The 27,647-nt window shown below is 45.0% G+C and overlaps 2 protein-coding genes across 2 annotated transcripts in view; one reads left to right on the top strand and one right to left on the bottom strand.

Moving 5' to 3' along the window:
• Positions 1 to 27,647, top strand: part of TNNI3K (TNNI3 interacting kinase) — a 2,902,528-nt gene that overhangs the window by 2,587,865 nt on the left and 287,016 nt on the right. The window lies entirely within an intron of this gene.
• Positions 1 to 27,647, bottom strand: part of LRRC53 (leucine rich repeat containing 53) — a 102,124-nt gene that overhangs the window by 72,115 nt on the left and 2,362 nt on the right. The window contains exon 2 of the mRNA XM_085600216.1: positions 2,954 to 3,053. Within this exon, the coding sequence (XP_085456342.1) occupies positions 2,954 to 3,053 (100 nt within the window). The remainder of the gene's footprint in view (positions 1 to 2,953; positions 3,054 to 27,647) is intronic.

Below are 27,647 nucleotides of genomic sequence, written 5' to 3'. Positions count from 1 at the left end.
TAAACCAGGTTAGAACCTCCCCCACTAGGCTGCAGCACTCTGTCCATGAAGTGTCAGGCAGCTAGGGTGGTCTACTCATGTTTTGCTACTAGGAAGTGGCTTAGAAAGATCCTGTGCATACTTCCGTTCACTGCTCAAAGAACCGTCATGCAGGCTTTGATTCAATCCAGGTTAGATTATGGTAACATCTTATATCTTGGAGCAGAGAAGTAAGGTATCAAGCTTCTTCAAGTGGTTCAGAACTCTGCTGCCAGGTTCTTGTTCTGGCTTCCTAAATACTCCTCTGCATACGTCCTTTACTGGCTTACCGTGGAGAAGCGTATCACTTTCAAAGCACTCTCCTCTATGCACAAAATATACTCCCACTCTGGACCTAAGTACTTGCAAAACCTTGCCTCTCCCTACCACCCTCCCTGTACTCTACGTTCCAGCAATAAGTCTCTGCTTACCATTCCTAGAGTCAAATGCACCCTGAAATGAAATTAAATGAAAAAAACATTTATATAGCCCAATAGCTACCCTGAGGAATTCCAGCGCTGCAGACTAACGCGGACAAACAGAGAAGGCCCAATAGTTAAAAGCAATTGAGCAATTGTTGAAGAGCAGTGTTTTTAGAAGTTTATGAAAGAGCAGCAGATTAGGTTCCGCCTGTATCCGTGGGGGGAAAGTGTTCCATAAATTGGCGGAGTTATAGGAAAAGGAGCGCCCGCCACATCTAGCTCTCTTTATTCTTGGGAGTAGGGCGAGGGAAGAGGACGCCGAGCGGAGGTTTCTACTAGGTTGAAAAGGAATTATCATAGATCGGCTGATTGCTTGGCCATTCTTCCAGAAGGTCTTATGACCAATACACATGGCTTTGAATTGGATTTTCTCCCTAACAGGCAGCCAGTGAAGGCTCCTAAGAGGCGGTTTTGCGGATTGCCGCTGCTGGGTCTGGAGGAGCAGGCGAGCTGCGCAGTTTTGAATGGTCTGGAGCTTGTGTATAGTGAATTGAAGGGCTCCTAAATAAAGGGCGTTTCCATAGTCCAAGCGGGATAGAATGAGAGCCTGGAACATGATTCTTTTTGCTTGAAATGGGAGAAGGGGGAGTATTTTCCGTAGCATCCTCAGCAGGCCATAGCAAGTGGCCGATAATTTTGCCGCCTGGTGGTTGAAGCTAAGGGTGCGGTCCAGCCAGATGCCAAGGCTTTTAATCTGGTCTTTGGGAACTGGCGCAGGGCTAAGGCATTTAGGCAAAAGTAGCTCGGTATTAAAAGGAGAGTTACAGAGGAGCATAAGCTCGGTCTTGTCCCCATTGAGCTTTAGGCAAGAGAGTTCCATCCATTTGGCTACTTCCTCTAGGCAACTTCCTAGGTTGCTGGATGACTCCTCGGGGTGGTTTAATGCCACCACGAGCTGAGTGTCATTGGCGTAGGTGATAATTTTTATGCCAAATGGATGGACAATCTCTGCCAAAGGACTCATATAGACATTGAACAGCGTGGGGCTCAGGGGGGAGCCCCGAGGCACACCACAGCTGAGGGGCATACGTTTGGATACAACATCTCCTTCAAAAACCTGGAAAGAACGTTCTCCGAGGAAAGACTGTATCCACTTGATGACACTGCCTGCCACTCCCAGACTCCTGAGTCTAAGGATCAGTATGTTGTGGTTGATAGTATCAAATGCAGCACTGAGGTCAAGGAGAATGAACGCTGCAGTGCCCCCTTGATCTAAAATCTTCCTGGACTCCTCAGTTACTGCAAGAACGGCGGTTTTGGTCCCATGATGAGGACGGAAACCGGTCTGTGAAGGATGAAGTAAATTGTTGAATTCTAGAAACTACCAGGACTGAGTTGACGTGCTTTTCCAGAATCTTGCTCAACCATGGAAGGAGGGAAATAGGGCGGTAGTTCCCCAAGTTGTTCTGGTCGAGGTTAGGTTTTTTAGGAGAGCCTTTACCATCACGCATTTCTATGCCGGTGGGACCACTCCAGAGGAAATGGAGGCGTTGAGCAGGTCAAGGACTACGGGGCGTATGTTCCCTGAGACTGGGGTCTGAGCGAGGGGAGGCGCAGGGTCTGAGGGGGAGCCCGATTTTACCTGGGCCATGATAGAATCTAGGGTTACGAGGTCCAAAGGGGGGAGGAGCTCCAGTACAACTTGAGTTTCAAACGCTGGTATGGTAGTGGGAACCGGGATTTGTTGATTCTGCGTGAATGGGAAAGTCGAGTATGTTTTTTATTTTCTGGTGCAAAAACTCCTCCAGTTTGTTACAGCGGGTATGGGCATCGTCCATGATAGGTTGTTTCTGGGGCAGTTATGAGAGGAATTTGGCAATCCGGAAGATTTCCTTAGGGAAGTTAGAGGCTGCATTAATTTTTTCATCATAGAAGGTTGCTTGGGCAGCTTTGATTTCGACTTTATAAGTTCTTATTGCCTCCCTATATTTAGATTTGCTGGATTCTGTATAGTTCTGTCTCCACTTCCTCTCTAACCTTTTGCAGCATTGTTTGAGTTCCCTTAGCTTCGGGGAGTACCATGGGGAGATCTTCGACCTACATTTTTTATGGGTAGGTCTCCTGGGGAGTATGTCATCTAAGGAGCTCTGAATCCAGGGGTTAAATTTGGGTCACTGGCTGGGCTGGTGGCTTCTAGAACTGAGATCCATTGTTCTGTAGGATGCTTAGACCAGTTACGTTCCAAGCGGGGGCTGTGTTGGAGGAGAAGGTAGGGGCAGGGATTTCCCAAGACAGGGGGATCAGGAACTGATCAGACCAGGGGAGCGGGGACGGAGCTCCTACTGTGAGTTCATTACAGTTACCGAAGACGGGATCGAGTAGATGGCCTTTAGTGTGTGTAGGTTCAAGTACTCTCTGTTTTACCTGATGGGCTGGCACTCCTTTGCTCTTTAGGGACCAAAGCTATGGAACCTGTTCCCAGAATCTCTACGATGCTGCACCTCTCTGCTCACCTTTCAGAAGGAGCTAAAAACTTGACTATTCTGAGCTCTCGTCCTAAGCTGTCTTGCCCGCCGCCTAGAGCTGTGAAGCCTGTCTGGATAGCCATGCGCTCTACAAGAATTAAATAATAACAAAGGAGCATGAGAGTGTTTTGATCCACAAGTATCAAAGACTGCCAACAAATCCAAAAATAAAACAGCTGCAGTGTCTCACTGATCCACGATGCCTCTAATATCATCCAATGCAAAAGCATTCTCTGTTCTCCTGCCTGGTCTAAAACCATGCTACCATGGGTTTAACAAGTCAGTGGATTCAAGAAACAAAAGAAGTTGCTTACTATCCAACTTCCTAGCGATTTTACCAATAAACTGCAGGAGAGTAATAGATCAGTAATTTTCGGCATTTTTACTATAAAGGTTCTTCTTCTTTAATAGGAGTTTAACTACACACATCTCCCAGGTGGGAAGAATCTCTCCTGAATCAAATGATGCTTGAACAATTTACTTAATTATGAGGGTGAATTCTTTATGGCCCTTATGAAATAAATTTGGGGGCAAGGGCCATCACGAGAGCCCGATTTTAACCTCAGGAGAACAGGTTCCACTTCCTCTCATAGTAGTTGGAAGAAGAAAAAACAACCAGGAAAGTTAACCTGTGCAGGAATAATAAGAAAGGGCTCATTTGGTGAATTGTAGGAAACTTGCATTTGTAAATAAGCTGAATTTTACTGATAAAAAGTTAGAAAACTTTCACATAAATTCTTGTTGGATTTTTGAAGGAAAGTCAGACTAGTAGGTGAAGTAAATAATTCCAGTGCACAGAATAACTCGTTAGAAAAGTGCCAGGAGGCTTTATTCTTTTTTGATAGGTATTGAGATTTGGAAAAATGAACTTACTGCTTGAAGGGCTTTATGCTCAGTTTATAGGCATGCAGTTTCTTTTTGTCATATATTTCTAGTATCATTTTTTTAAAATTAGCTAGAAAAGCTGGGGTTGTTGTTTTTGGGTAGACCTCATTTGTTTCTCTTTAGGGATAAATACTCATCTAAGGCTTGCTTTAAAGCCACATTTTCAGGATTGAGTTGACTGATAGCTGGTAAATTCTTTTTAGAATTATTCAACTTGATCTTTAGAACTCTGAAATCACTTTGGGTATTTAGAAAAACAGGGTTGTCAATATCTGCCCAGCACCTTACATAAAAAGCTCTTCTTTCTTTTCCTTGACTTTAGGTTCACAATTGAGGCTCAGAACAAAGAATATGAGCTTTCGATCCGTCCAGGGCACTGAACCAATCTCTTTAACATGAATATTTGACAGTTCAGGCCAAATATGGTCTTAAATGTGAACCTTTATATGGGTGTTGTCATTGACTATCTGGCAAAGACCAAAACAGTTAATAATGTCCTTCAATTTTAATGTTACCTGATCAGTCCTTTTTATTTAAACTTCTTTTACCCTATGAAGTATTGTTAGAGCTTGAGCTCTAAATGAACATAAAATATATGCTCTGATTAGCTGGAAAAGAATGTTTTACTGTTAAAGTTGCGACATAGAGATCATGGTAAGGTTCAACCAAAGTCATGCTAATTGATTCACGGTCCACCAAGGCAAACACATCCCCTTTCCTGTGCAGTTTGAGCACACTGTCTTGCATCAATTAGGGATAGCTTTGTCCATTATAGCTATTGAGTCATGTTAGAAATGGGGGTCTCTGGTTGGCAGTGGATGGCCACTGTCCAAGCAGGGACCCTTCTTTCTAAGTCAGAGTGAAGGGCTGCACCCCTTTGACAACCCCTGCTCCACCCTGTGGTAATGTAGCACGAGCAGTTAGGCTAATCTCAGAGGCAGTGTGTTGAGAATCTATGACCATACACAGTAATACAGTGAGGAACACTACAAAGGGACACAACACAGGTAATTATCAAAAAATAGTTATCTTGATATATAGGCTTATCACAAGACCAAATAACGAGGAAGCCACAATACTGTACAAAAATAATACTCTCTTGATGCTGCAAAAATTGTTCAAATGGGGAATGCAAAGTTCAGTTCAGGGCAGTGGTCTCTGCGACCCTTTTACTCACAGTTCCTGGATGTTTGTGTCAATAATCCACAAAATGCCGCTACAGCGTGATAGCGAGGTTTTTCCTCACGCTCTTGGTCACGGCGGCTCGCAAATGGACCTTAGCGATGGTTTCGAGGCCCGCAAATGTGTGGGGCGATGATCAGGTCAGCGAGCACTCAGCGGCCGCAGTGCGATGGATTTTTGAGCGCTCTTCGGCTGTAGCGGCTCGCAAACGGGAGATAGCGATGATTTCGAGGCCCGCAAATGTGTGGGGCGATGATTTGGTCAGCGAGCACTCAGCGGCAGCAGTGCAATGGATTTTTGAGTGCTCTTTGGCTGCGGCGGTTCGCAAACGGGCAATAGCGATGATTTTGAGGCCCGCAAATGTGCGGGGCGATGATTTGGTCAGCGAGCACTCAGCGGCAGCCGTGCGATGGATTTCTTGACGCTCCTCGGCTGCGGCGGCTCGCTAACAGGCTTTAGCGACGAAATGAAGTCTACTGGGCCAGAGACTTCAGTCAGGAGGCTAGTTCTCTCTCTAGCCCTTGGGTGATTGCAGGTTCAAGATTAAAAAGTTCTCTTACAGCTCCTTTTCCCTCTTCTTTCCAGTCCAATGACAACTACTGCAGGCCAATCCAGGGAACAGCACACAGCACAAAGACAGTCCTCTCCTGCAGTTTTCCTTAAGTTCCACGGACAGAGGTTGGTCTTGAGATCCAGGGGCAATACAAATTGTAGGGGTTGCAGCACAGATATTTATACCCCAAAAGTCTTTGTTCTCAGAAGCTACAAGTCACTGAACCCAGCCAGAACCAGTTTTGCCCAGTCCTGGAGCACTTTGTTTACCAGGCTGCATCCTTCCTTTCAAAAAGAGGGGGTCTGCCATCAGACGCACAGTGGGAGGTGGAGCCAGCATTCACCTTGCCAGGCACAGCCCTATTCAGGTCTAGGAGCTACCCCTCCCCATACTCCAATGCAGATCTCTCTATTCAACCCAGGTCTGACTCAGCCTGCCCTGTCCCTCCAAAACCAGACAGCCAATACACATAACAGCAGAGCACACTGGAAGGCTTAGGCAAGAAAATACCTACTTTCTAAAAGTGGTATTTTCAAACACAGAATATAAAAATAAACTTCACCAAAAGATGCATTTTAATATTCTGAGCTCAGGCATACTAAATTCGTTTTTCTACCATGTTCTATGGGTCAGTTAGGACCATAGAATGTAATAGCCAAACCTCCCATTCTGGCCTATGGAGAACAGTTAGCCTTACAGTAGTGAAAAACGAAATTGGGTGTAATTCACTACCAAGACATGCTACACACATCAGAGCATGTCCTACCTTACACATTCAATGCATCCTACCATAGGGGTGGCTTACATGATGCCAAGGGGCTAGGAAGTGGGTGCACTTCACAGCCAAGAGGGCAGTTCTAGACTGCACACAGACACTGCAGTGGCAGGTCTGAGACACACTTTACAATCTGCTTCTGTGGGTGGCGCAAACCAGCGCTGCAGGCCCACCAGCAGCATTTGGTTTACCAGCCCTGGGCACACACAGGCCACATTACTAGGGACTAACAGGTAGACCAAAAAAGGCAATCAGGGATACATCAATTCATATGTCATCTTTACACAGGGAGCATCCGCGCTGCGGCACTGAATGGGAGTGGCGCAGCGTCCAGAGTATCTATCAACAGAGGCACAGCGAAAAAATGGAAGGGAGACTCACGCCAATGGTGCCAGGTCTAACACGTCATCTTTCAGACTCATTTCAGTTAGGAATAAAAGTACAAAGCCCTCTATCGATGACACCTAGGAAATCTCAATAGCATGAGCTACCAAGGACCTAGTGTCCTTGGTAAACCACACTTATTCTCTTTGGAATTAGAAGGAACTTTAAAAGGTTCTGCAGTGGAATTAGGTTTTACAAGTATGGGTAAAGTGAGGTCTTGATTCACATTGTTTGTTTCATCCATTGTCTGAGGAGCAGAAAAAGACTGACTTCCCGACTCTTGGACATTCCCTTTACTATCTGGGGACACTGTTAGACCTATCAGCCTTAGGATGGTCTTACCCCAAACATTTGGCCTTCACACTCCCATGTTTCTAAACTTGCTTTTCCTGAGCTTAGGACTCTGTGAACCTTACTACTACTACCCACTGCTAAAGTGCTTGTGCTCACACCCTTAAACACAGTAAAATGGCTTACACCTGATTGACATGTTTAATTTAATTATAAATTCCTTGTACAGCAGTATACCATATACCCAGGGACTGTAAATTAAATGCTAAAAGCGGGTCTGCAGCACTTATTTTGCCAACCCCTTAAGTAGCCCTTAAAACATGTCCCAGGTTTGTCATTACAGCGTAAATGCAGTTTAAACCCCTTGCCAAGCCTAAAATCCCATTTTATTGCTTATAAGTCACCCATAAGGTAGGCCTCAGGAAGCTTATAGAGCAGGGTACACTTTAATCAAAAGGTTGGATATGTGCATTTAGGTTTTGCACGCCCTGGTACTGAAAACCTCCTAAATTAATGTTTCACTACTGTAAGGCGTACCTCTCCCATTTGACAACATTGAGTTGCCTTATTACATTTAATAAGTGCTGAGTTTTGATTGGGAACAGTTTGGTATCTTAGAAATTGTAATTTAAAATCCTCTTTAACGGTAAACTTGGATTTAAAGTTACAATGTCGAAAACGCCACTTTTAGAGAGTTAACACTAGGAGATAATGGTCGGAGCATTGAAACTTTTCAGACACTAACCCCCAGTCACAGATCTGAGTTGAATCTATCATCGATCTTTAGCTCAATTCACCACCCCAGTTCAGACCCAGCTATATGCAAATCAGTCTTGAACCTGTGCCTCATGGAAACAGTTCAGGCCAAACTGCCAAGCCAGGTCTTCCCTGGACAAGAAACAAGCGTCCTGGGACCTGTTTTGGAGTAACACCTCTCATCAGCCAGGCTAGCTTGAATCCATGGACAAAGTGAGCAAGGGACCCACATCTGGGCATACCCTGCCAACTTAGGACGAACAAAGCAAACACAAAGAGATAATGGACGGAGCGCTGAAACTTTTCTGACACTCACCTTCAGATGCTTGTTTCCAGTCCAGGAAGGACCTGGCCAGCAGTTCGGGCAGGACTGTTCCCATGAGGCACAGGGTTAAGACTGATTCGCATATGGCTGGGTCTGAACTGGGGTGGCGAAGTGAGCTAAAGAACGAGGATGGATTCAACCCAGATCTGTGACTCGGGGTGAGTGTCTGAAAAGTTTCAGCACTCCGTCCACCATCTCCTTGTGTTTACTTTTGTAGAGTTGGTATTTTCCTGCCCTAAATTTTTGTGCCTGCAGCATGTTATTGGGTCATGTGACTGGGTGTAGTGGCAGTTGAGCTTTGTTCATTCCTCCCAGACTGCCACACTATAGTAGGATTAGGTGTGCCTGGATGGACCATCACTGGCAAGATGGGGGGATAAAGCAGGGCACCGCCCCCCCTGCAAATCAATAGGCTGCACTCTGCTTTTACACAAATTACTTCAAGCCACTTAATTGCTCAGGCGACCAGGCTCGAGCCAGGGCAGAAGAGGCAGGAAACTCCAAGCACTTCAAAGGGAATTTTCTAGAAACGTCTCCTATTTCAAAGAAGGCACCAGGTATAAAAAACAGCCTTAGAGCCACTCTTCAGGTCACTTTCTGGACCTTCAGAAGAGGTCTTAGAGGAATGCCAGCTGATGAGGCGTGCAGATAGCCTAATTCCAAAACTAAGGACTTGGAAATGTTTCGACTAAAACTACTCTGAGAATTGAGAAGAAATGTGACCAACCTGCTTGTCTATCTGCCCAAGGTGAAGTGCCTTTGGTCTAACTTCACAGCAGCTCCTCCTTTGTTCTTTTCTGCAGCAGCAAATTCTGTTCAGCAGCCCTTCGCAGAAGGGGTATCTAGCTTTGTGAAGCGCTCATCCGCTAAAGCCTCCAACCTCAGCCCACTGGACCTTTTTGACTTCCAAAAAAGAAACTAAGCACGAACGTGGAAATCTTCACTGTGACTTCGTCCAGTGGCTTCCCAATGACAATGCCTCCTCCTTGTCTGAAAGAGTGAATTCCCTCACGGTGCCTTGGGCAGCATCCAATGCTGACCCCGCAGACTTAGCCCTGAAGTGCGCAGACGGACCTGACTTTGGTGCACCTTCAGTGCACGATTATCCAGGCCCCTGTATAGAGAGGTAGTGAGTTTATCTAGCAGCGAATGCTCAAAGAGTCAGGCAGATCTGAACTGCTAACCCAACTCATAGGCCGTCGCAAGCAAGGAGAAACTAACGAAGGACTAAATGTCTTAACCAGTAAGACATGGGCAGAAGAAGAAAAATATAAAAGCTAATAAATTGTGCAAAAAAAGATTCAGAGCATAACATTTTTCACCAAATAAGTATGTATCTCACTAGGGGCCATATGTATCAAAAAAGAGTTTTGCGATTCTCAAATTGCGATTTTTAGCAAACCGCAATTAGAGAATCGCAAAATGCAATGTATGTAGGATTTGGTAAAAATTATGCAAATCCTACATATTCCTTATTTGCGCATCGCAAATTGAGATTCGCAAATAAGAAATACCTTCCCATTCATTCCTATGGGCTAGGAGGCACATAGGAATGAATGGGAAGACATTCTCAATTTGCGATTACCAATTAGAGAATGTCAAATTGAGAATGCAATTTCAAGGTTGCAAGGATGCCAAAAGGACACCCTGTTGCACCCCTGAAATATGCATGTGTGCACATTTTGCACACATACGTGCCCTAAGGGCATGTATGTGCGACATATGGCACTTTGAAAAAATCAAAAAAGTGCTTTTTTACAGAAAATAGCAAATTACCACCAACTTGAAGTTGGTGGTAATTTGCAATTCCTTAAGGCCAAATAGCAAATTTCTGGTGCTTCCAGAATTGCATTTAAGGAATCGCAATTTGCATTTCCTTAATTGCATTCGCAAAATAGAGAATCACAAATTTTGCAATTCTCTATTTTGCGATGGCCTTTTGGAATGATTCATCCCAAAAGGCTTTTTACAATTCGCAAATGGGCCGATTCTGAAAATCTGCCCGTTGGCAAACGGGAAAAAGGCTTGATACATATGACCCTAGGTTGCTAATGAGTTTGTTTTAGGTGGTAGCCCTTTGACGTCTGGCCAGTCGGTATGGCGCTATTAAACTGGAAATAGTATATACTGTAAGTTTGTAGTGCTTGGTGAAGGATCTCCCTTAGTTGCGGCTTTGCTTCAGGGATGAAAGATTTATATTTTGATTTATGAGGTAAAATGCATCCTTCTCTTCAAACATAGCAGGAGATCCACGCTCCGTGGAGTCGCGGAATGGAATTCTAATTCTTAGAGTGCATAAATGCATGAAAAGTTTACCTGCTGACGCGCTCGGGCTCGCAGGCATGCACCGACATGTTTAGGAAATCAGATTTTTACTCTAATCTGTCACAGTGACTTCGAGTACTTGAAAGTGTAATGGGATAATGTCACGTCGAGCTCTTCGCCATGCTGCTTCTGGGATGAAATTGTCAGACGTGCTTACAGTTTCCCTCTGTAAGTGTGTGATATATCTGGGATTCGCTGAAATGCTCCCTTGGGCAAAGCAGCAGGAGCCGCGGCCGCTTCCCTGGGATGTAATCCCCCTGAATTTGTAACCAAGCCTTCAGTGATAGAATTTGCAGGAACATTTTTGCATTAATGCACTGTGTTGAAGCACCTTAGAAAGAATGCCTTTCAGCTGTGCTACCAATCTCTGTGTACACCTCTGACACTACACGGCTGCTCTCGTCTCCCACTTACATTTGCGTTGCTTGTTTGCTATACCTTCTGAGAAATGAGCACGTTGCAGCGAGGAGGCTGGCGTGAAAGATATATCATATATTTCAAATGAGAATGCAGCCACAGTTTGACAAAAGCCTTTTCTCCTTGGCATCTTTTGTGTTATCGTGTTTTCGATTTTTGTAGCGCCTTGGAAATATCTTCCCAATAACAAAACCATGGAAAAGTATAAACAAGATCCGCTGAGGTATTCCCTAGCGAGGTCACGCTGAGTGCTCAGACTATCACTGTTTCTATTTATGCCGTTTCTGACTAGCTAGAGATGTTCATGTTGCTTTCAAGTGCACATTGTTAAATTTGTTTATTGTTGTGGCAAGTAAGCTCGTTCATTCTCCTTCAGCGAGTGTTTGTTTTTGTATCTTCTATTGCAGTTGGTTGGACCGACTCTCTTTTAAAACAGCATATTCAAATTCACATTATATAGTCACCCCAGTTTCACTGCCCCCTCCTCAGTGCCCAATTTGTGAAAGAATGAGTGTGGGTGCCCAAAGGTCTGCTCAGAAGCGGCATTAAATGTCAGCGCGCCGAACTGCTCCGTCTTGAATCCACCCAGGCCTCTTTAATCCCAAATCAGACACCCCCTGCACCTTTACCTTACTCTTGTGGATTACTGCTTTCTCTGTTTGTGAGGGTTTCATTTTTTCTCTTCCTCCTTCTTTCCTCTTAGTGTTTTTGTTTTTCTTGCTCTCGGTAAGTGTCTGAAGAGAAAAAATAAGTGCAGGTCCCTAAAAATGAGTGCCGGTGGCCCCCACCAGCAGCCACCAGCACATGTTAGGCACTGTCTGCACATGAATGGTCTTTGTCACAGTCCCCGCAATTCGTGGACAAACAAAAACTATTAAAGATGGAAGTGTAACAGTTCCTCCACTAAACAGGGCACTGAATACTCAGGGCCGGAATTACTAAGAAATCTCACAGTACATCAACTAGTTTTTATGCTGCATTGCCCTATTGAAAAGGAGGGAACGTGGCAGCAAGGATTTGGTGCTATTATCCTCTCTCCCTGCACCAGCTCACTTTTGACAGCCATACGCCAATGCAGACAATATTGTGCCATATTGCAAGGGTGTCCGTGTTCTCTAAAGCATAGGTTTTGTACTGGAAGGCGTCCCATGCAGGACAAAAACTGTTCTTTAAGGCTTTTCACACGTTGTATGTGTGCTGTACAATGCAGCACAGATGTAATGTAGGGAAAAGAAGTAGAAATTAAAACATTTCTCCTCGTTGCACTTTGCTCAAGGAGGTCCAGATTTGCGTTGGATAATAAATCCCACTTTAACACTTTTCATCAGGTTTGTATTACAAAGGTAATGCAAATCTGACACAAAGTGTTAGTAAATCGGGGCTATGGTCTCGGAGTAAAAGCTGGACTTCCAAGCATCCTGGACTCCCCAGGGAAGATACGGACGAGCATTCAAGAGCCATCTAATTGGGATGTGCTGGATTGAGTGGGTGCAGTGTTTTACTGTTATCACTGCTGCAATTCAGATGTCAAACTCACACAACATTATAATAATTTGGCCCTTTCATGTGGTCAGTGTAGCATTCAATGTGTTTTTGGTCTGGCTATAGTGAGATTGCAGGACCCCAGTGTTTATGTAGCATGCCAACCAACTTGACATATGTCTGGAAACTACCTGCTGCTACTCATTGTGCCTTCATAATCTTTCCAGATGTTTTAACATTCTTGCTTCACAGAGGTCTCCATCTAAGTGTATTCTTTGTTGTTCCCAACCAGTTATTCCACTTCCCATCTCTCCTAAAAGTACTCTCAGTGGGATAATGGGTGGGTCAATTGGGCGCTGGTCGGACACTGAACATTTCTCAGTTTTGCACCTTTGCTAAAACAAGTATGGATAAAACTTCCCCTCACCCCTTCTTTGGGGCAGTAGACAGCCTAGAACTTCATTTTTCATCTTCCCATGCCAACCCCATGTTACCTCTTCTGGAGGTGTCCGCCATCCCTTTTACTAACCATTCAAATTGTGCTTCCATCTGATAGTATTCAAAGTATAGACTCCGAGTCCTTCCTTCATTATTTAATTATATTTAGTGCAACTTTGCATCTTCCCTTATTGCATATCATAGGAATCAAAGTCCCACAAATATTGTGGGGGGTAATTTATATCGCAAATGAGCAAAGTGGTAGAGTATCCAGGGATGCACCACCCTTTTTAGTGAGGGCTGCCCTCTCAATTGTACTGAGCGGCAGTGGTGGCCATTATGAAATGGGGGTGGCAGGACGGGGTGGACGTGGGATGGTAAAAAAAACCACTAACCTTTGTACCGCTGCTGCCTCTCCTCAATCCTCTTTGACTCCCAGAAGCACACCAGCAATCACAACGCTGCTGTCACCAGCATGACAGCAATGTCGTGCTGGGTCTGAGCATCCTTGTTCGTTGCTCATACAGAGAGTGGGAGGCTGTGCATGTTCTCCACCAGGCCTTGTAGTACAGCCAGTTGGAGAACATACTAAGTACGCTTGTCTGTTTGGCTAGCCCAAGAAGGCAGGCCAAACCGTCATGCACATATAATTCACCAACCACTCCTCCCCCTACTGGCTGAGATGACAGCCCAGCCCCACCCCACCAAAAACTGTCTCAGTACTGAAAAATAAAATGATAACAACATTGTGTTATTATCATTTTACTGCTGAGCGGCAGCTTCATCCAGAAAACCACCTGATTTTGAAGCATTATATTCATTCCACCAACACGAGCCTCTGTAGTACCCCGTACATTGTGAAATATCTAAATATTTAAAATAATGAGGTTCCCATCTCAACTGTTTATATCTAATTGCAGCATTTTTGGGGAACACACATCTATTAGCTGAATTGAGTTTAAGGCCAGACAAATTGCTAAATTCTTCTATCACTGTAATTATGCTGGGAAGCACCCTCTCCAAGTTATATCAGGTTGTCATCTGCATACAATGATATAATGTGGTCTGTCCCCACTATGATGATACCCAGGGTTTTAACTTCAAAGCAAAAATGCTTACACCATTCTAGATTATTTTCCCAGATTTTTCTCTGGATGTTGCATCCATTTACAATATTTTATTCCATTTTACAATCTTATCACCCTGCCCCTCGCTATTCAAAATATATGGCCAGCTAAATCTATTGTGAGATTTTTGAAGGTCCACTGAAAACACCACTGGTTTCAGGTAGCTCTCAGTGTTTGATCCTATTATATGTAGAAGGTCTTGGATATTAGGTGATGTTTTCTGATCTGGCACAAATCCACGCTGGCCAGTGTGGACCAGTTCCAGTAATACCCCCAAAAAGACAGGTAGCTATGATTTTACTTACAATTTTTTAATCAGTACTTAGCATCAATACTGGCCTGTATGCCCCGGTGGCTCCAGTTCCAGTTCTGATTAATGCCTCTTTCATTGTGTCTGGCAAACTCTCCAAATTGTATATTTTATCGAATAAAGTCAGCAGTTTTGGGGCAGTTTGTTGATGTAAGTCTTGTATAGCTCAACAGGTAAACCTTCAGATGCTAGGCACTTGCCTGGTGCTAACTGAGGCGCGTTGTCCACATTTACTGTAAGATTATCGGGTTAGGTTATTAAACTTGATAGTATTAAAGAACTCCTCAATCACCTCTACAGTGGAGTTTTATGGTTAGAGTATAGTGTGGTATAATACTCATGGAACACCCTTATTGGTCTCAAACTGTGAACATTTGAGCTGCCCCTTCTTGTTTTTAATTTGGGTGATGGGGCGCCTCCCTGTTCCTGCCTAACAAGTCAGCCAACATTCTATCCACTTTGCCCCCTTCTGCATGTCTCGACACTGTATGTTTTGTAATCATGACATTTTAATTGGTGATTCAAGACCTCATATTGCTCCCTTTTTGGTTAAACTGTTGTTCATCTGCCTCAGACTTGGAGACCTGTTAATTCAACATTTGTAACTGATCTTCAAAGGATGCCAACTTTGAACCTAGGGTCTTTCTGATCCCATTAGTCATCCAATACATGAGCCCCTCAACACAATCTTAAACTCCTCCAATTCGTTTCTTTCTGACATTGCTGTACTTTCATTCTTCTTGAAATACCTATCTATTTCATTCCCTTATTTTGTTCCTAAAACTAGGGTCATCTAGCAAACTTGGTTGTAATCATCTTGTAGAAATAGCAGATCTGTGATGCTCCAATGCGAGATACAAGAACAACGAATTATTATCTGAATATGTTGTACCTAAATACTTCACATGGGATATCTGATTTAGTATGTTTTTTTGTTGTATGCCTCGTCCATCCTAACATGCAGGTGATAAATAGGTGAATAGAATGCATATTTGGCAGAGCTAAACTGGGCTTTTTTTACCAGCCTCAGTGCACTCTCCAAGCTGCCAAGGCCTTAGATACTATTATCGGCAGTGCCATGCCAGTGGTGGATGTGTGATTTCTTTAACTACACCTTCAACTCTGTTAAAATCCCTGTCTGTTATCATTGTGGAACTTACAAATTGGGATAATTCAGCTGCAAGCACATCGTAGAATTCTCCTTGACCGACTTGGAGCTAGCAGCATCTCCACTTCTTCTAACTTACCCAGTCATAGCACATAATGACCCTCCTGGTCCCAAAGTAATGCACCAGTTCGAAATGGATCTTAGGTTTCATCCATACCAGCGCACCCCTGGCCAATGCAGAGTATATGGTACAATATAGTTGTGCTCTCCACCATCTTTTAAAATTAATGGGCTCAGCAGATAATAAGTATGTCTTCTGGACCAAAGCTATATCACTCCAATTTTACACAAATATGTATGGATATTATGTCTGTTAGACTTGACAGCCTTAGGGTTGCCTTCCCCCCAACGTTTGGTCTGCTTTCTCCGCTTTTTTCACCTCATTTTTACTGGCCTTAGGACTATCTGCACTTTACCACTGCCAACCAGTGCTAAAGTGCTTGTGCTCTCTCCCATAAACATGGTAATATTGGCTCATCCCCAATTGGCATATTTAATTTATTTATAAGTCCCTATTAAAGTGCACTACATGTGTCCAGGGCCCGTAAATGTAATGCTAGTAGTGGTTGTGCAGCATTGGTTGTGGCAACCACTTAAGTAGCCCTTTAACCATGGCTCAGGTCTGCCATTGCAGGGCCTGTGTGTGCAGTCTACACTGCCATTCCGACCAAGCAAAATAAACCTCTTGCCAGGCCTAAACCTTCCCTTTTTATACATATTAGTCACCCTTAAGGTAGACCCTGGACAAACCAGAGGTTAAATGTATTTAAAAGGTAAGACATTTACTTTTACGTTTTGCATGTCCTAGTAGTGAAAAACCCTCAAATTCGTTTTTCACTACTGCAAGGCCTATCACTTCCAATAGGATAACATTGGGATTTCCTTTTTACATTTTTAAGTGTAATTTCCAATTGCGAAGAGATAGACTTTGGACTCACAATTTATAATCACAACTTATGGTAAAGTCTGATTTTAAATTGTCTGTCTGAAAAGGCCACTTTTAGAAAGTAGGCCTAATCTTACTTTAGTCATTTGGTGCCTGCTGCCTGCCTCCAATACATGTCGAGGGAGGGTGACGGCTGAGCTTTGTGTATTCCCCCTAGAACAGCCACACGCAATGGGAGCTTAGGTGTGACTTGATGAGCCATTCCCGGAGGAGGAGCTGGAGGAGCTGGGCACCTCACACTTACACCTGAATAGCCTGTGTCCTGTCCCCACACTAAGGCCTGCATACCCCCTGAAGTCAGTTTGGAGCCACAGCAGGAAGGCGGGACCTCCGTGCACTTCAAATACCTCTCTATGGACCTGTGACCACTCTGCCAGGAAGAAGAACTACTGTGCTGCTGGAAGGACTGCCACTCAGCTGGACTCCTGCCTTGCTGTGTTGACCTGCTGTCTGCTCTCTCTCTGAGAAGGACTGGACCTGCATCACTTGTACCCAGAGTGACTCCAAGGACTTGCTGACTGGCCTCCTGATCTGAAGTCTCAGGGATATAAAATACTTCAAGCTCTCCTGCTCCTACACCTAGACTCTGCAATCTGTGAGTCTGCCCTGAAAGTGGTGCCACCCAAGTCCTGGACCCTTCAATCAATCAATCAGGGGTTTGTAGAGGATGTCTACTCACCCGTGAGGGTCTTAAGGCACTGGGGAGGGGGTCTGCTGATCCGTCTGGGTGTGGAGGTTTAGTCGAAGAGCCAGATCTTGAGGTCCTTCCTGAACTGTGTCAACGGCCCAGAGTGCCTGAGGTGGAGGGGCAGGGTGTTCCAGATCTTGGCAGTGAGGTATGAGAAGCGTCTTCCTCCAATTCTGGTCTTGTGGATCCATTGGACAGTGGCCAGGGTGAGTGGGTGGAGCAGAGTTGGCTGGTGGGTGTGTGGAAGGCGAGGCAGTGGTTCAGATGTTCTGGTCCTGCGTTGTGGAGAGCTTTGTAGGCATGTGTGAGGAGCTTGAAGGTGATTCTCTTGTTGATAGGGAGCCAGTGGAGTTGTCAGAGATGTTGTGTCATGTGGCTGCGGTGGGGGATGTTGAGGACCAGTCTAGCTAGCTGTGGCGTTTTGGACGTTCTGTAGTTTCCTGAGCTGTTTCTGGGTGACGCCGGAATAGAGTGCATTGCTGTAGTCCAGTCTACTGGTGATGAGTGGATGGGTGACCGTCTTTCTGGATTCTGTGGGTAACCATCTGAAAGTCATTCGAAGTTGGCCGAGCGTGTGGAAACAGTAGGAGAATACTGTGTTGATTTGGCAGTTCATTGAGAGTGAGGAGTCCAGTATGATTCCAAGGTTGCATGCGTGGTCCCTAGGGGTGGGAGGGGTTCCTAGTACGGCGGGCCACCAGGAGTCGTCTCAGGCTGAGGGGGTGGGCCCTAGGATGAATACTTTGGTTTTGTCCGAGTTGAGCTTGAGGCAGCTGTCTTGCAGCCAGGTAGCGACTGCCTTCATACCCTTGTGAAATTTGATTTTGGTGGTTGTGTGTTCATTGGTGAGGGAGATGATCAGCTGGGTGTCGTCAGCATAGGAGAGGATGTTGAATCCATGGCTTCTGACGATGGAAGTGAGAGAAGCAATGTTAATGTTGAAGAGGGTGGGGTTCAGGTAAGAACCCTGGGGCACTCTGCATCTGTTCTTTGTAGGTTCTGAGAGGAAAGTGGTAGTCTGACACTGTGTTCGGCAGGTCAGGAAGGAGTGGACCCAGTCCAGTGCCTTGTCGAGGATGCCGGCGTCATGGAGTCTTGTTATTAGGGTGCTGTGGAAGGCGATGTAGAAGGTGGCTGAGAGGTCCAGTATGAGGAGGGCTGAGGTTTCTCCCCAGTCGAGGAGGGAGTGAATGTCGTCGTTGTCGGCAAGGAGTACAGTCTCGGTGCTGTGGTTGCTTCAGAAGCCCGATTGGAAGGTGTCCAGAAAGTGGTTTTCTTCGATGAACTCAGAGAGTTGGGTCTTGATGGCCTTCTCGATGACCTTCGCTGGGAAGGGAGGGGGGAGATTGGTCTGAAGTACTGGAGGTCTGTCAGCTCGGCAGACAGTTTGTTCAGCATGAGGTTGATCTAAGCATGTTTCCAGTCATCTGGGTAGGTGGCGGTTTCCATGGAGCAGTTGATGGTGCAGCGAAGCTGGGGGGGCGATGGAGGTGGCTACTCTGTGGAAGATGTGGTACAGGCAAGGATCAAATAGGGCTCCTGAGTGGATGCTTTTCATGGTCTTGAGTGTGTGGTCTGTGGTGAGAGGGGTCCAGTTGAGCATGATCTGTTGGGGTGCAGTGTGGTTGCATGCAGTGGTGGTGGGCGTGGTGACAGGGTCCTGGGTGTCAAAGCCATTGTAAATCTGCCTAATCTTCTGGATGAAGAAGGTGCAGAGTTTGTTGCAGAGGTCTTGGGAGGGTCGGATGTCTGTGGTCTCGCTGTTGTGCCTGGCGAACTCCTTGACGATGGTGAAGAGTTCTTGGCTGTTGTGTGGGTTGGCATTTATTCTGTCTTAGAAGGACGTTTTCTTTGGGGTTTTGAGGAGAAGGTGGTGTGCGTTGACAGCAGATTAGAAGGTTGTGTGGGTTTAAGGGGTTTCGTTGTTCCTCCATTCAGTCTCGACTAGTGGAGGGCGGTAGTGAACCTGCTGGCTTTCTTGGAGTGCGGCTTGCCTGGTGTCTTCTTGAGGGGTGCTAGAGTGTCGGTGTAGTTGAAGAATCATCGATGAAGGTTGAGAGCTACGGTGCTGGAGTCTTTTGGTGTTGGAGGGGTGGTTGTGCCGAGGAGGTTGACGAGATGTTCTTCAGTGGGCTTGTTCCAGCTGCGACAGGGGGACAATGAGGGAAGTGGTGCACAGTGGGCGTGGTGAAGGCGAGATGTACGCAGTGATGCTTGGGCCTGAGGAGCTCAGTGGTGTGGTTGTAAGTGTTCTCACTGGTGGAGAAAACGGGGCTGAGCATGTGTCTGGCTGTGTGGGCCGGGCAGTCACTAGCTGCTTAAGTCCAATGTTGTTGCATTTCTCCTGTAGGGAGGTGGTGTTCTGGTCACTCATTGGGGTTGTCTAGGTGGAAGTTGAGGTCCCTGAGTAGGATGTACTCAGTGGATGAAAGAACCAGGAGTGCGATGAAGTCTACGATGGCGTTGGTGAATGGCGAGTTGGGGCCGGAGGACCTATAGGTGAGGTTGCCGTAGAGGGAGGTCCTGGGGTTGGTTGGTCTGGATCTGGAAGTGGAGATGTTACATTGTTGCTGTTGGGTCGTTTGAGTGGGTGGTCAGTTGGAGGATTTTCTTGTGAATGATGGCGATGCCTTCTCCTGGTCAGTCGGTGCAGTCCTTGTGGGTGATTTTGTAGCAATCGGGGATGGCGATTGCGATGTCTGGTCCAGAATTGGGGTTGATCCAGGTTTCCATGAAGAATAAGATGTCGGGAGAGGCAGCATCGAGGGGGTCCCAGATTTCTGTGGTATGTTTGTGGAGGATGCAGTTCATCAGGTTGGGTACGCTGTTGGTGGCAGGCGGTGTGGCGTGTCCAGAGCTGAGGGTGAGGAGTGTGCTAGCATTGTAGCGTTGGAAGGTGGTAGAACCAGAGTCCCTGGCACTTGGTGCGGTCCCGGCGCGGACGGGTTTTCCTTTGGCGCACCAGTGGCACACCCGCTGCACGTGCCAGCAGCACAGCGGCCACCAATAAGTAGTGCTGCAGGGACCTGGACAGCTGGGAGGTGGGAAATGCAGGAGTGGGAAGGGTCACTGGAGGGGACAGGGTCGCAGTGGATCGCAACAGCAGGGGCGATGAAGGAAAAAACAGGAAAAAAATGGAAAAGGAAAGAAAAGCAGAAGCCAAAAAAGACAGAGGCAAGAAGAAATAAAACAGAGAGAGAAAATCAGCAAAAGAGACAGAAGGGCAGTCAAGCAGCAGATCAGTGACGTTCTACCACTGGACCACCAGGGATGAGGTGCAGGCAGGAGCTACCAGACGGAGATGCGCTGTGAAAGGAGCAAGTCCATCAAAAGGTTAGTAGACAGCACTTTCACCGTGCAGTGGCCGCCATTAAGTAGTGTTGTGGGGGAGGCTAGACAGCTGAGAGGTGGGAAAACGCAGGAGCGGGGAAGGTTACTGGAGAGGGGCGGGCTGTGGGGGATCACAGGGGTGATGAATAAGAAAGCTGGAAAAAAGGAAAAGAAAAGAAAAGCAAAAGCCAAAAAAGACAGAGGCATACAGAAAAGAAAAGCTGAACGAGAAACAGAAGATCAGTCAAGCAACAGAGCAGTGACGCTCTACCACTGGACCACCAGGGATGAGGTGCAGGTCAGAGTCTGTGGGTGGAGGAGGGCCTCAAACTCCTGACCTCCAGGTCAGCAGCAGCAACGGGGACAGCAGCAGCTACCAGATGGAGCTACGCTGTTAGAGGAGCAAGTCCACCAAAACTGGAAAGGAGCAAGTCCACCAAAAGTGGAAGTGGGTGCAAGGGGTATGCTCCAGCGGAACCAACACATCCTCTGCTGTGAAGGCAGAATCAACACATTGCTGTGTTGCAGTAACAGGACAAGTGCATCACCCTCAGAACCAGCCCATCACCTTCGGAACTGCCACTTCTGAACCAATGCATTGCTGCCATTGTGTGGAGAAGATAAACACATCACCTCTACTAAGTAGAGAAACACGGTACATCACCTTTGGAAACGATGCATCGCCGCTGCTGCATGCAAAAAATCAACGTATCACCCCTACAGTGCGGAGTACAACGATGCATCACTGAACTGCACCCCACATCTTCGTCTACGCAACCAGAAGTAAGGTACTTTTGTTCAGCGGGCCTCACTTGGTCCCTGTTTGCACCCCTCATTCCATTGCGGTCCATTGTGGTCGCCCTGAAGTTTAGGCTTTGTCCTAGTCCGGCGTGACCAGATAACCCAAGTAAGCATTTCTAAGTGCTATTTTACAGTTAATTCTTTAAAAATGCATATCTTAGATTCCACTTGTTGGGTTTTTCTTGTTTTGGTCTTCTTTTATTAATAGAATCAAGCACTACTCTTCTAACATGGTGTGGATCCTTTTTGTGGTGCTTTCACTGAAGAAGTCATATTAGCATTAAATGAAAGTAAAGGTCGAAAAGCCCCAGGACCCGATGGGGTTCCAGTTGACATCTACAAGCATAATATTGACCTATGGGCTCCACTACTAACTCTCGTTCTTAACGCAACTTCTTCGCTAGGCCTAATTAAAGCTGGACCGAGTCCATCATGGTCCCCATCTATAAAAAAGGCAATAGAGAGGATCCTTCCTGTTTCAGACCAATCTCTCTACTAGATTCATTGGGGAAAGCAGAAGGAAGGATACTCCTGTCGCGATCACAAACCTGGGCGAAAGAAAAAAACGTATTATCAGACCTCCAGTTCGGCTTTCGGGAAGGCTTAAGTACAATAGACCAGGGATTTAACCGGGCCATTCTGATGGGTAAATACACGAAGGCGCGGAGAGGGAAACTACACTTGGCATTTGTAGACCTCTCCGCGGCCTTCGATTGTGTTTCACATAAGAAACTATGGAATATACTGAAAGAATTGGAGCTAGACCCATCTCTAATTAACTTCCTGAAAGCCCTATACAGTAATGCTACAGCATGTGTTCGATTCGACCCCACAGGTGAATGCACCTCGTCATTTCAGGTGAACAGAGGGGTAAGACAGGGGTGCGTCCTGGCCCCGTTTCTCTTCACATTATATACAAATGGTCTTGAAATGGCACTATTGGAAGGCCACCCGGTTGGGACCCCTATGATGAAGCATGACACCAACTAGGTTGGTGTGTGAGGGGTCTTTTAATTACCTAGTGGGATCCCAAGCACTGCTTGACAGTGGTTGTACCAACACTCTTGGGTTCGTCCAACTTTGATAAAAACTATTGGAAGGAAGCCAGGACGTCCCCCAAGTGCACATGAATTCGGCAAACAGACGCATACCGGCTTTGCTCTATGCGGACGATGCCGTAATTCTGGCAAGGACCCCATTAGCTCTGCAGCGCGCTCTAGATTCTTACAATACCTTCATGCGAGATATAGACTTAAAGATAAATGTCACAAAAACATACGTGATGAACTGCGGAAAAGGCAGCAAGAAAGGGAAGGACTTATTCCAAAATGGGAGCAAATTGCCTAAAACTTCCACCTACCCTTATCTGGGAATATTAATAGACGACAAGGGCACTTGGGGCCAAGCAATTAACTCGAGAAAACTCCTTTTCATGAGAGCCACTTCAGCCCTTGTCAATGTCTCGCAAAAACTGGGTAAAAGAACACCCCCAGAACTAATAAAGATCTATAACGCTAAGTGCACGAGTGTAGCAATGTATGGGGCAGGGTTATGGGGCCATCGTAACGTTTCTGTGATACAGAAAGTGGAAAATGCATTCCTTAGATATTTATTAGCTGTGCCAGATTCCACCTCTACATAAGTCTGCCACGCTGAGTTAGAAGTCCCTTACATAACGGACATTATAAAAATCCAGCCAGTGACCCTGTGGCATCGTATTTGGAAGTCACAAAGCAATAAACTTAACCAGGCGGTGCTGCAGGACGCACTGAAGCTGGATTACTCATTTGACATAGAAGGGATTAGATATATAAGGGACTTTATGACAGACTTAGGAAAGCCCAAATACTTTTTTAACCCAGACTCAATCTTAGGTGTTTTAGGTAAAGAATTTAAGAAACTATGCTTGCACCACATGGAGGGGCTGAGATTTGCGAGTGAAGTGACAAAACCCACTGTCCTCTCAAATCTCATGCTAACTTCCTCTCTCGGTATGCAACCGTACCTACAAAATACCGTAAAGGGCTACGATAGATTCGTCCTTACTCGATTTAGGCTGAACATTTTTCAAAGGTTGGTCACCTTTCCATCGGTTAACGATTGGTCCAAGAACCTATCTACCTGCCCTTGTGATGACTCATCCCAACAATCAACAATTCATGTCATCCTGTTTTGCAAATTTTATAATGACCTGAGAAAAAAATGGACAGTCCCAATTTTAAAAATATGGGGCATCCGACAATGTCGCCCCGCCTTTATGGCCCTCCAATGCCTCGACAATTAATGCATAACCCTAAACGTTATTCCTTTTTTAAAGAATCTTATTAAATGTCGGAATAATCTGGATTTAGACTACACTGACAACTAACGATAGGGTGTTCTTTTTAATGTCACTTACTGAAAACGCATGTATGAATTTCAATGCTTTGTCTGCTAATTAGCATCAGGATCACAGAGCTTAAGAATCAAATAACATATTGTATACTACTCTCTGATAATCTATTTTGTAACTCGGAAACCAAACCTACAAGATATCTTCTAGTGAACGAGTAAATGTTATATGGTTCTTAATTCCATGTCTAAATTTTATTATAAAATTCATTATACAATCTATATGACTCTGAGACGGATATCACTAAAACATAAGGTACCCTACGTTGATTTGGGAATTTCCCCCAACGCATCCTAATTTTGCTAATGGGGGCTGTTCTTTTCCGTCTTCCAGAGTTAAAAAAAAAAAACAACTTACAACCTATGACCATGTAAAGAAAAATGATAACAAACTGACTAATTTCCATTTCCATGATTGTGATTTTGCACATATTTTCTGAATTGGTCATATTGAAGACTTTTAATCTACATGAGTTTTTGTACAGAAGAAATGCTTAATTGCCGAAATGCGGGGGGCTCATTTATGACTATCCAATGAAAATGATAACAAATCGATTAATTTCTCTTCTAAGATTGCGATCTTGCACAGATTTTGTACTGTATTGGTCACACTGGTCATTTTTAAATTGTATCTCTTTTTTAACTCATGTGTTTTTATACAAATGTTTACACGTTAAATTGTTTATGCTTTTATGGTATGCAAATTATCTCACCGAATAAAGCTTATTCTGATTCTGATTCTGATTCACTGTGTGACAGTTTGAAGTGTTGCACAAATACTTACACATTGCATCTAAGTTAAATGTGACTGTTCTGTGTCAAGCTACCAGAGGGTGAGCACAGGTTAATTTAGGGTTTGCCAGCTTCTTACCCTGACTAGAATTGCGGTTGCTGCCTGACTTGGGCTCACACCCTGGTCAACCAACAACCCAATTTCTAACAATGCCTCTTAGGAATTATGTTTAAACCTCCGACATTCCATATTATTATTTTATATATACTCAGCCTGCCACCTGGCATATCATCAATCAGTGCCATTATGTGACCTATTAATATTGGAGTGAAACAAGGCTGCCTGGCTAATGGCACCCAAAAGAAGGTCCTCCTAGACCCCTTCCAGCAGTATTCCTAATTAATGCAGTGTGTGCATTGTCATAACTAACTGATGAAAACTACAAAATTGAACTCCCAGCTAAACCATAACAGCTCCAGTCCAGAAAATTATTAATTACTAACCAAGTGATTAATGCTAGCACCTGTCTAGCTTAATGCAGGAATGCATGTCAATTTAAGGCAGCACACTTTGCTGTGGGAGCTATGGTGGCCCCCTTATTTTATTCTTCCTACAACTCTAGTTTAACTATTTAGCAAACAAGAATATTCTCCACTCCTAATTAATGTTCAACCAGTCAGTTCGTTTATCCAGAACTCAACCGATTAATTATAGGCCTCCATCACTACTCAATCATTACCATGGCACATCAAAATATACCAGTTTGTCCACTGTCCTCAGATCCAATGCAGTCCATTCTGTATTGGATTTTACCATTACGTCAGTCAGACTCAAAGCAGGTAGGTACTTCTTCAGCTGTAGCTTGTAATTCACCTCACCAGCTCATTAGGCGCTCCGCTGTTAATGTTACACAGTGTTAACTTTCTCTTTTGGCCTGCTTGCCATATGCTAACCATATGCCAACATCTGCTGGAATTTTAGGAGGCTATGAGTTTGGATCATTCACGTCATCTTTGTCTTGGATGAGGGATGCCCACAGGCCCCATGTTTGTGTGCTTTCTAAGACAGTCCCATGCCTCATCAAAGAGTGTAGTGGTATTTCCCATGATCAGTTTAAGTCTTGCTGGGAATAAAAGAGTGCATTGGATCCTCTCATCCCGTAGTCACTATTTCATTTCCAAAAAAAGCCACAACTGGTGTTGAACTGCCAGAGTATAATCCAGAAACAGCATGACTTTTGCATCCTCAATCTGAAAGTGGACTGCCTTTTACCATTATATCTTGATCTTTATAGTTCAAGAGTATCATCACAACTGGTTCCGACAGTGCCCTAGGGGCTGTGGGCCGGGCCTCCACACGTAATCTTTTTCAACTGCAAAAGGGGTGATAAGCCTTGGTGCACCACATCATTCTGTATCCAATTATCGATGTATGCACCCATTTTGTACCTACTTTCTTTTCAGGGAGACCCATCACTCTTATGTTATTGCTGCAGGTTCTTCCCTCAAAGTCCTCAACCCAACCCTTCACTTCAGGAATCAGACCCTATTTGTGAGATCCCATGCTTCGTGCCTGAGAAGCACAGTCTCTAGTATTAGTTCTTCCAGCAGTCCTTCAGTTTACTTCACCATATTTGTGAGTTTCCTTTGGTCTTCTCTCATTAGTCACAGATCATTCACCACAGCATTGATCTTTTTGTTCTAATGCTTACCTTTTATGCATGATCTTTGCCAATATTTTAATTGCAACTGCATCTCATAGTCATTCTTTGTGAGTCTTTCCAATTTGTGCTCCATCTTATCAGTCACTAGTCGTCTATCTTCAGTGTGATCGTAGAGTTTAATTTATTTTATGTTTTCATTACTTTTAGTCAGGCCATTCTGTTTTGACAGTGCTCTGAATCATCCTGTCAGTCTAAGTCTTTAGATTCTAAAGGGGTAGTATAGACAGTCAATGCAGTGGACCACTCTTCAGCTTCAACTGGTCCAGTTAATAAGAGAAAAAGCAACCTATGATCAAACGTGCCAGTGCGATGCACGCAGGCATTCCTCATAGTGGGTCCGCTGACAGTGCCTCATTTTTAGACATGGCAGAGGATTCACCTGAAATGCCCACCTCTACTCTGTGTCCCCTTGACATCTCCTCAACTTTCCCCACTATTCAATAATACAAGTCAGAGTAGGGCAGTCAGAATCAACTGGACCCCAGCCATTCTTTGACTGCTGTCCATTGCTTTAAAAAGCGTTAATACAAGATGAGTCTCCTCACTAAATTTGTTCCTTCACTAGGATCTGCCAGTGTCCCTCGTCGCATCCCCCCTTGCCACAGAACCCCAAGTTGTGTCCCTTGATGCTTCTCTCCTCAGCCACACCACGATCATAGCGATCTAGCCAGAAAACAAGGTGGGGTCCCCATAGATACTAGAGGCATTCAGCGAGTATGTTCCCAGCCCTTAGTCACTCCTCTTGGTCTGCCTCCTCTGACCTCTGGTCTGCTCCTTGGGGCTCTTTATGCAGTGGCCAGAACCAGGAAACAGAAAGTGCATAGACTGCATAGAACCTTCCCGGTCACCAGTATTTGATCACTCCTCCGTGGGCCTGGGGTAGTCGGAAGCCCTCCATCCAAAGTTGCCCGCAATAAGGCCAAACCACACTCTTTCCCTCAGATGGGTGTCTCCCAGCTGCACCATTCTGCATCAACTGGGCCAGCCACCTGTTTGGCACCGGCAGATCCTTTCAGCAATTTTCAGTTGCAATGGAAATCATTTGCTTATCATTCCTATGGTTCGATTCCTGGGTTTTAGGATGGATTTCCATTCTGGATAATTTAATGGATATCTGCTGGGGGTATCCAGGAGCTCAGCTAAGCATGTCTGCCATGTTTACTTTCCCCTCAAACCCCAGAAGTGCCTCATTGTTATTGACAACAATTAAATCAGAGAGCCTGGGGCAGAGCTAATGGACCTACTTAAACCCAGGAAGGTGAAACAAAGTTAGATTTTCTCTAAATCAATTAGTTTTATTTATGCATTAATGTTTATGTTAAATTCAACCCAGAACCGGTAATATTGAATTCATGAGAAAGGTTAAATAAGAACAGCACAGTACCCTTCGCTTCCATTAAATCTCTCCAATTCTATTTTTTCTCTCCCCAGCCCCTCCTATTCTAGAACCCTACTATCTCATGTTGCCTGATCTAATTATTACAGGTGCAAACATGACCAATATAAACAGGACATAAATCCAACACATCCTTCCCCTATGAATTTGGCAAAACGAAAATGTACAAGCTATATACAAAAATACACAAACAGAAGAGTATAGGACAATGCCCCACAAAACAAACTATTTCTACAAAAGTTTCAGATCTAATTGG

This window comes from Triturus cristatus, chromosome 4_2, assembly GCF_964204655.1.
Source record: "Triturus cristatus chromosome 4_2, aTriCri1.1, whole genome shotgun sequence".
NCBI classification, from domain to species: domain Eukaryota; kingdom Metazoa; phylum Chordata; class Amphibia; order Caudata; family Salamandridae; genus Triturus; species Triturus cristatus.
Note: the sequence above shows the minus strand (reverse complement) of the source record. Positions and strands in the feature narration are given on the sequence as shown.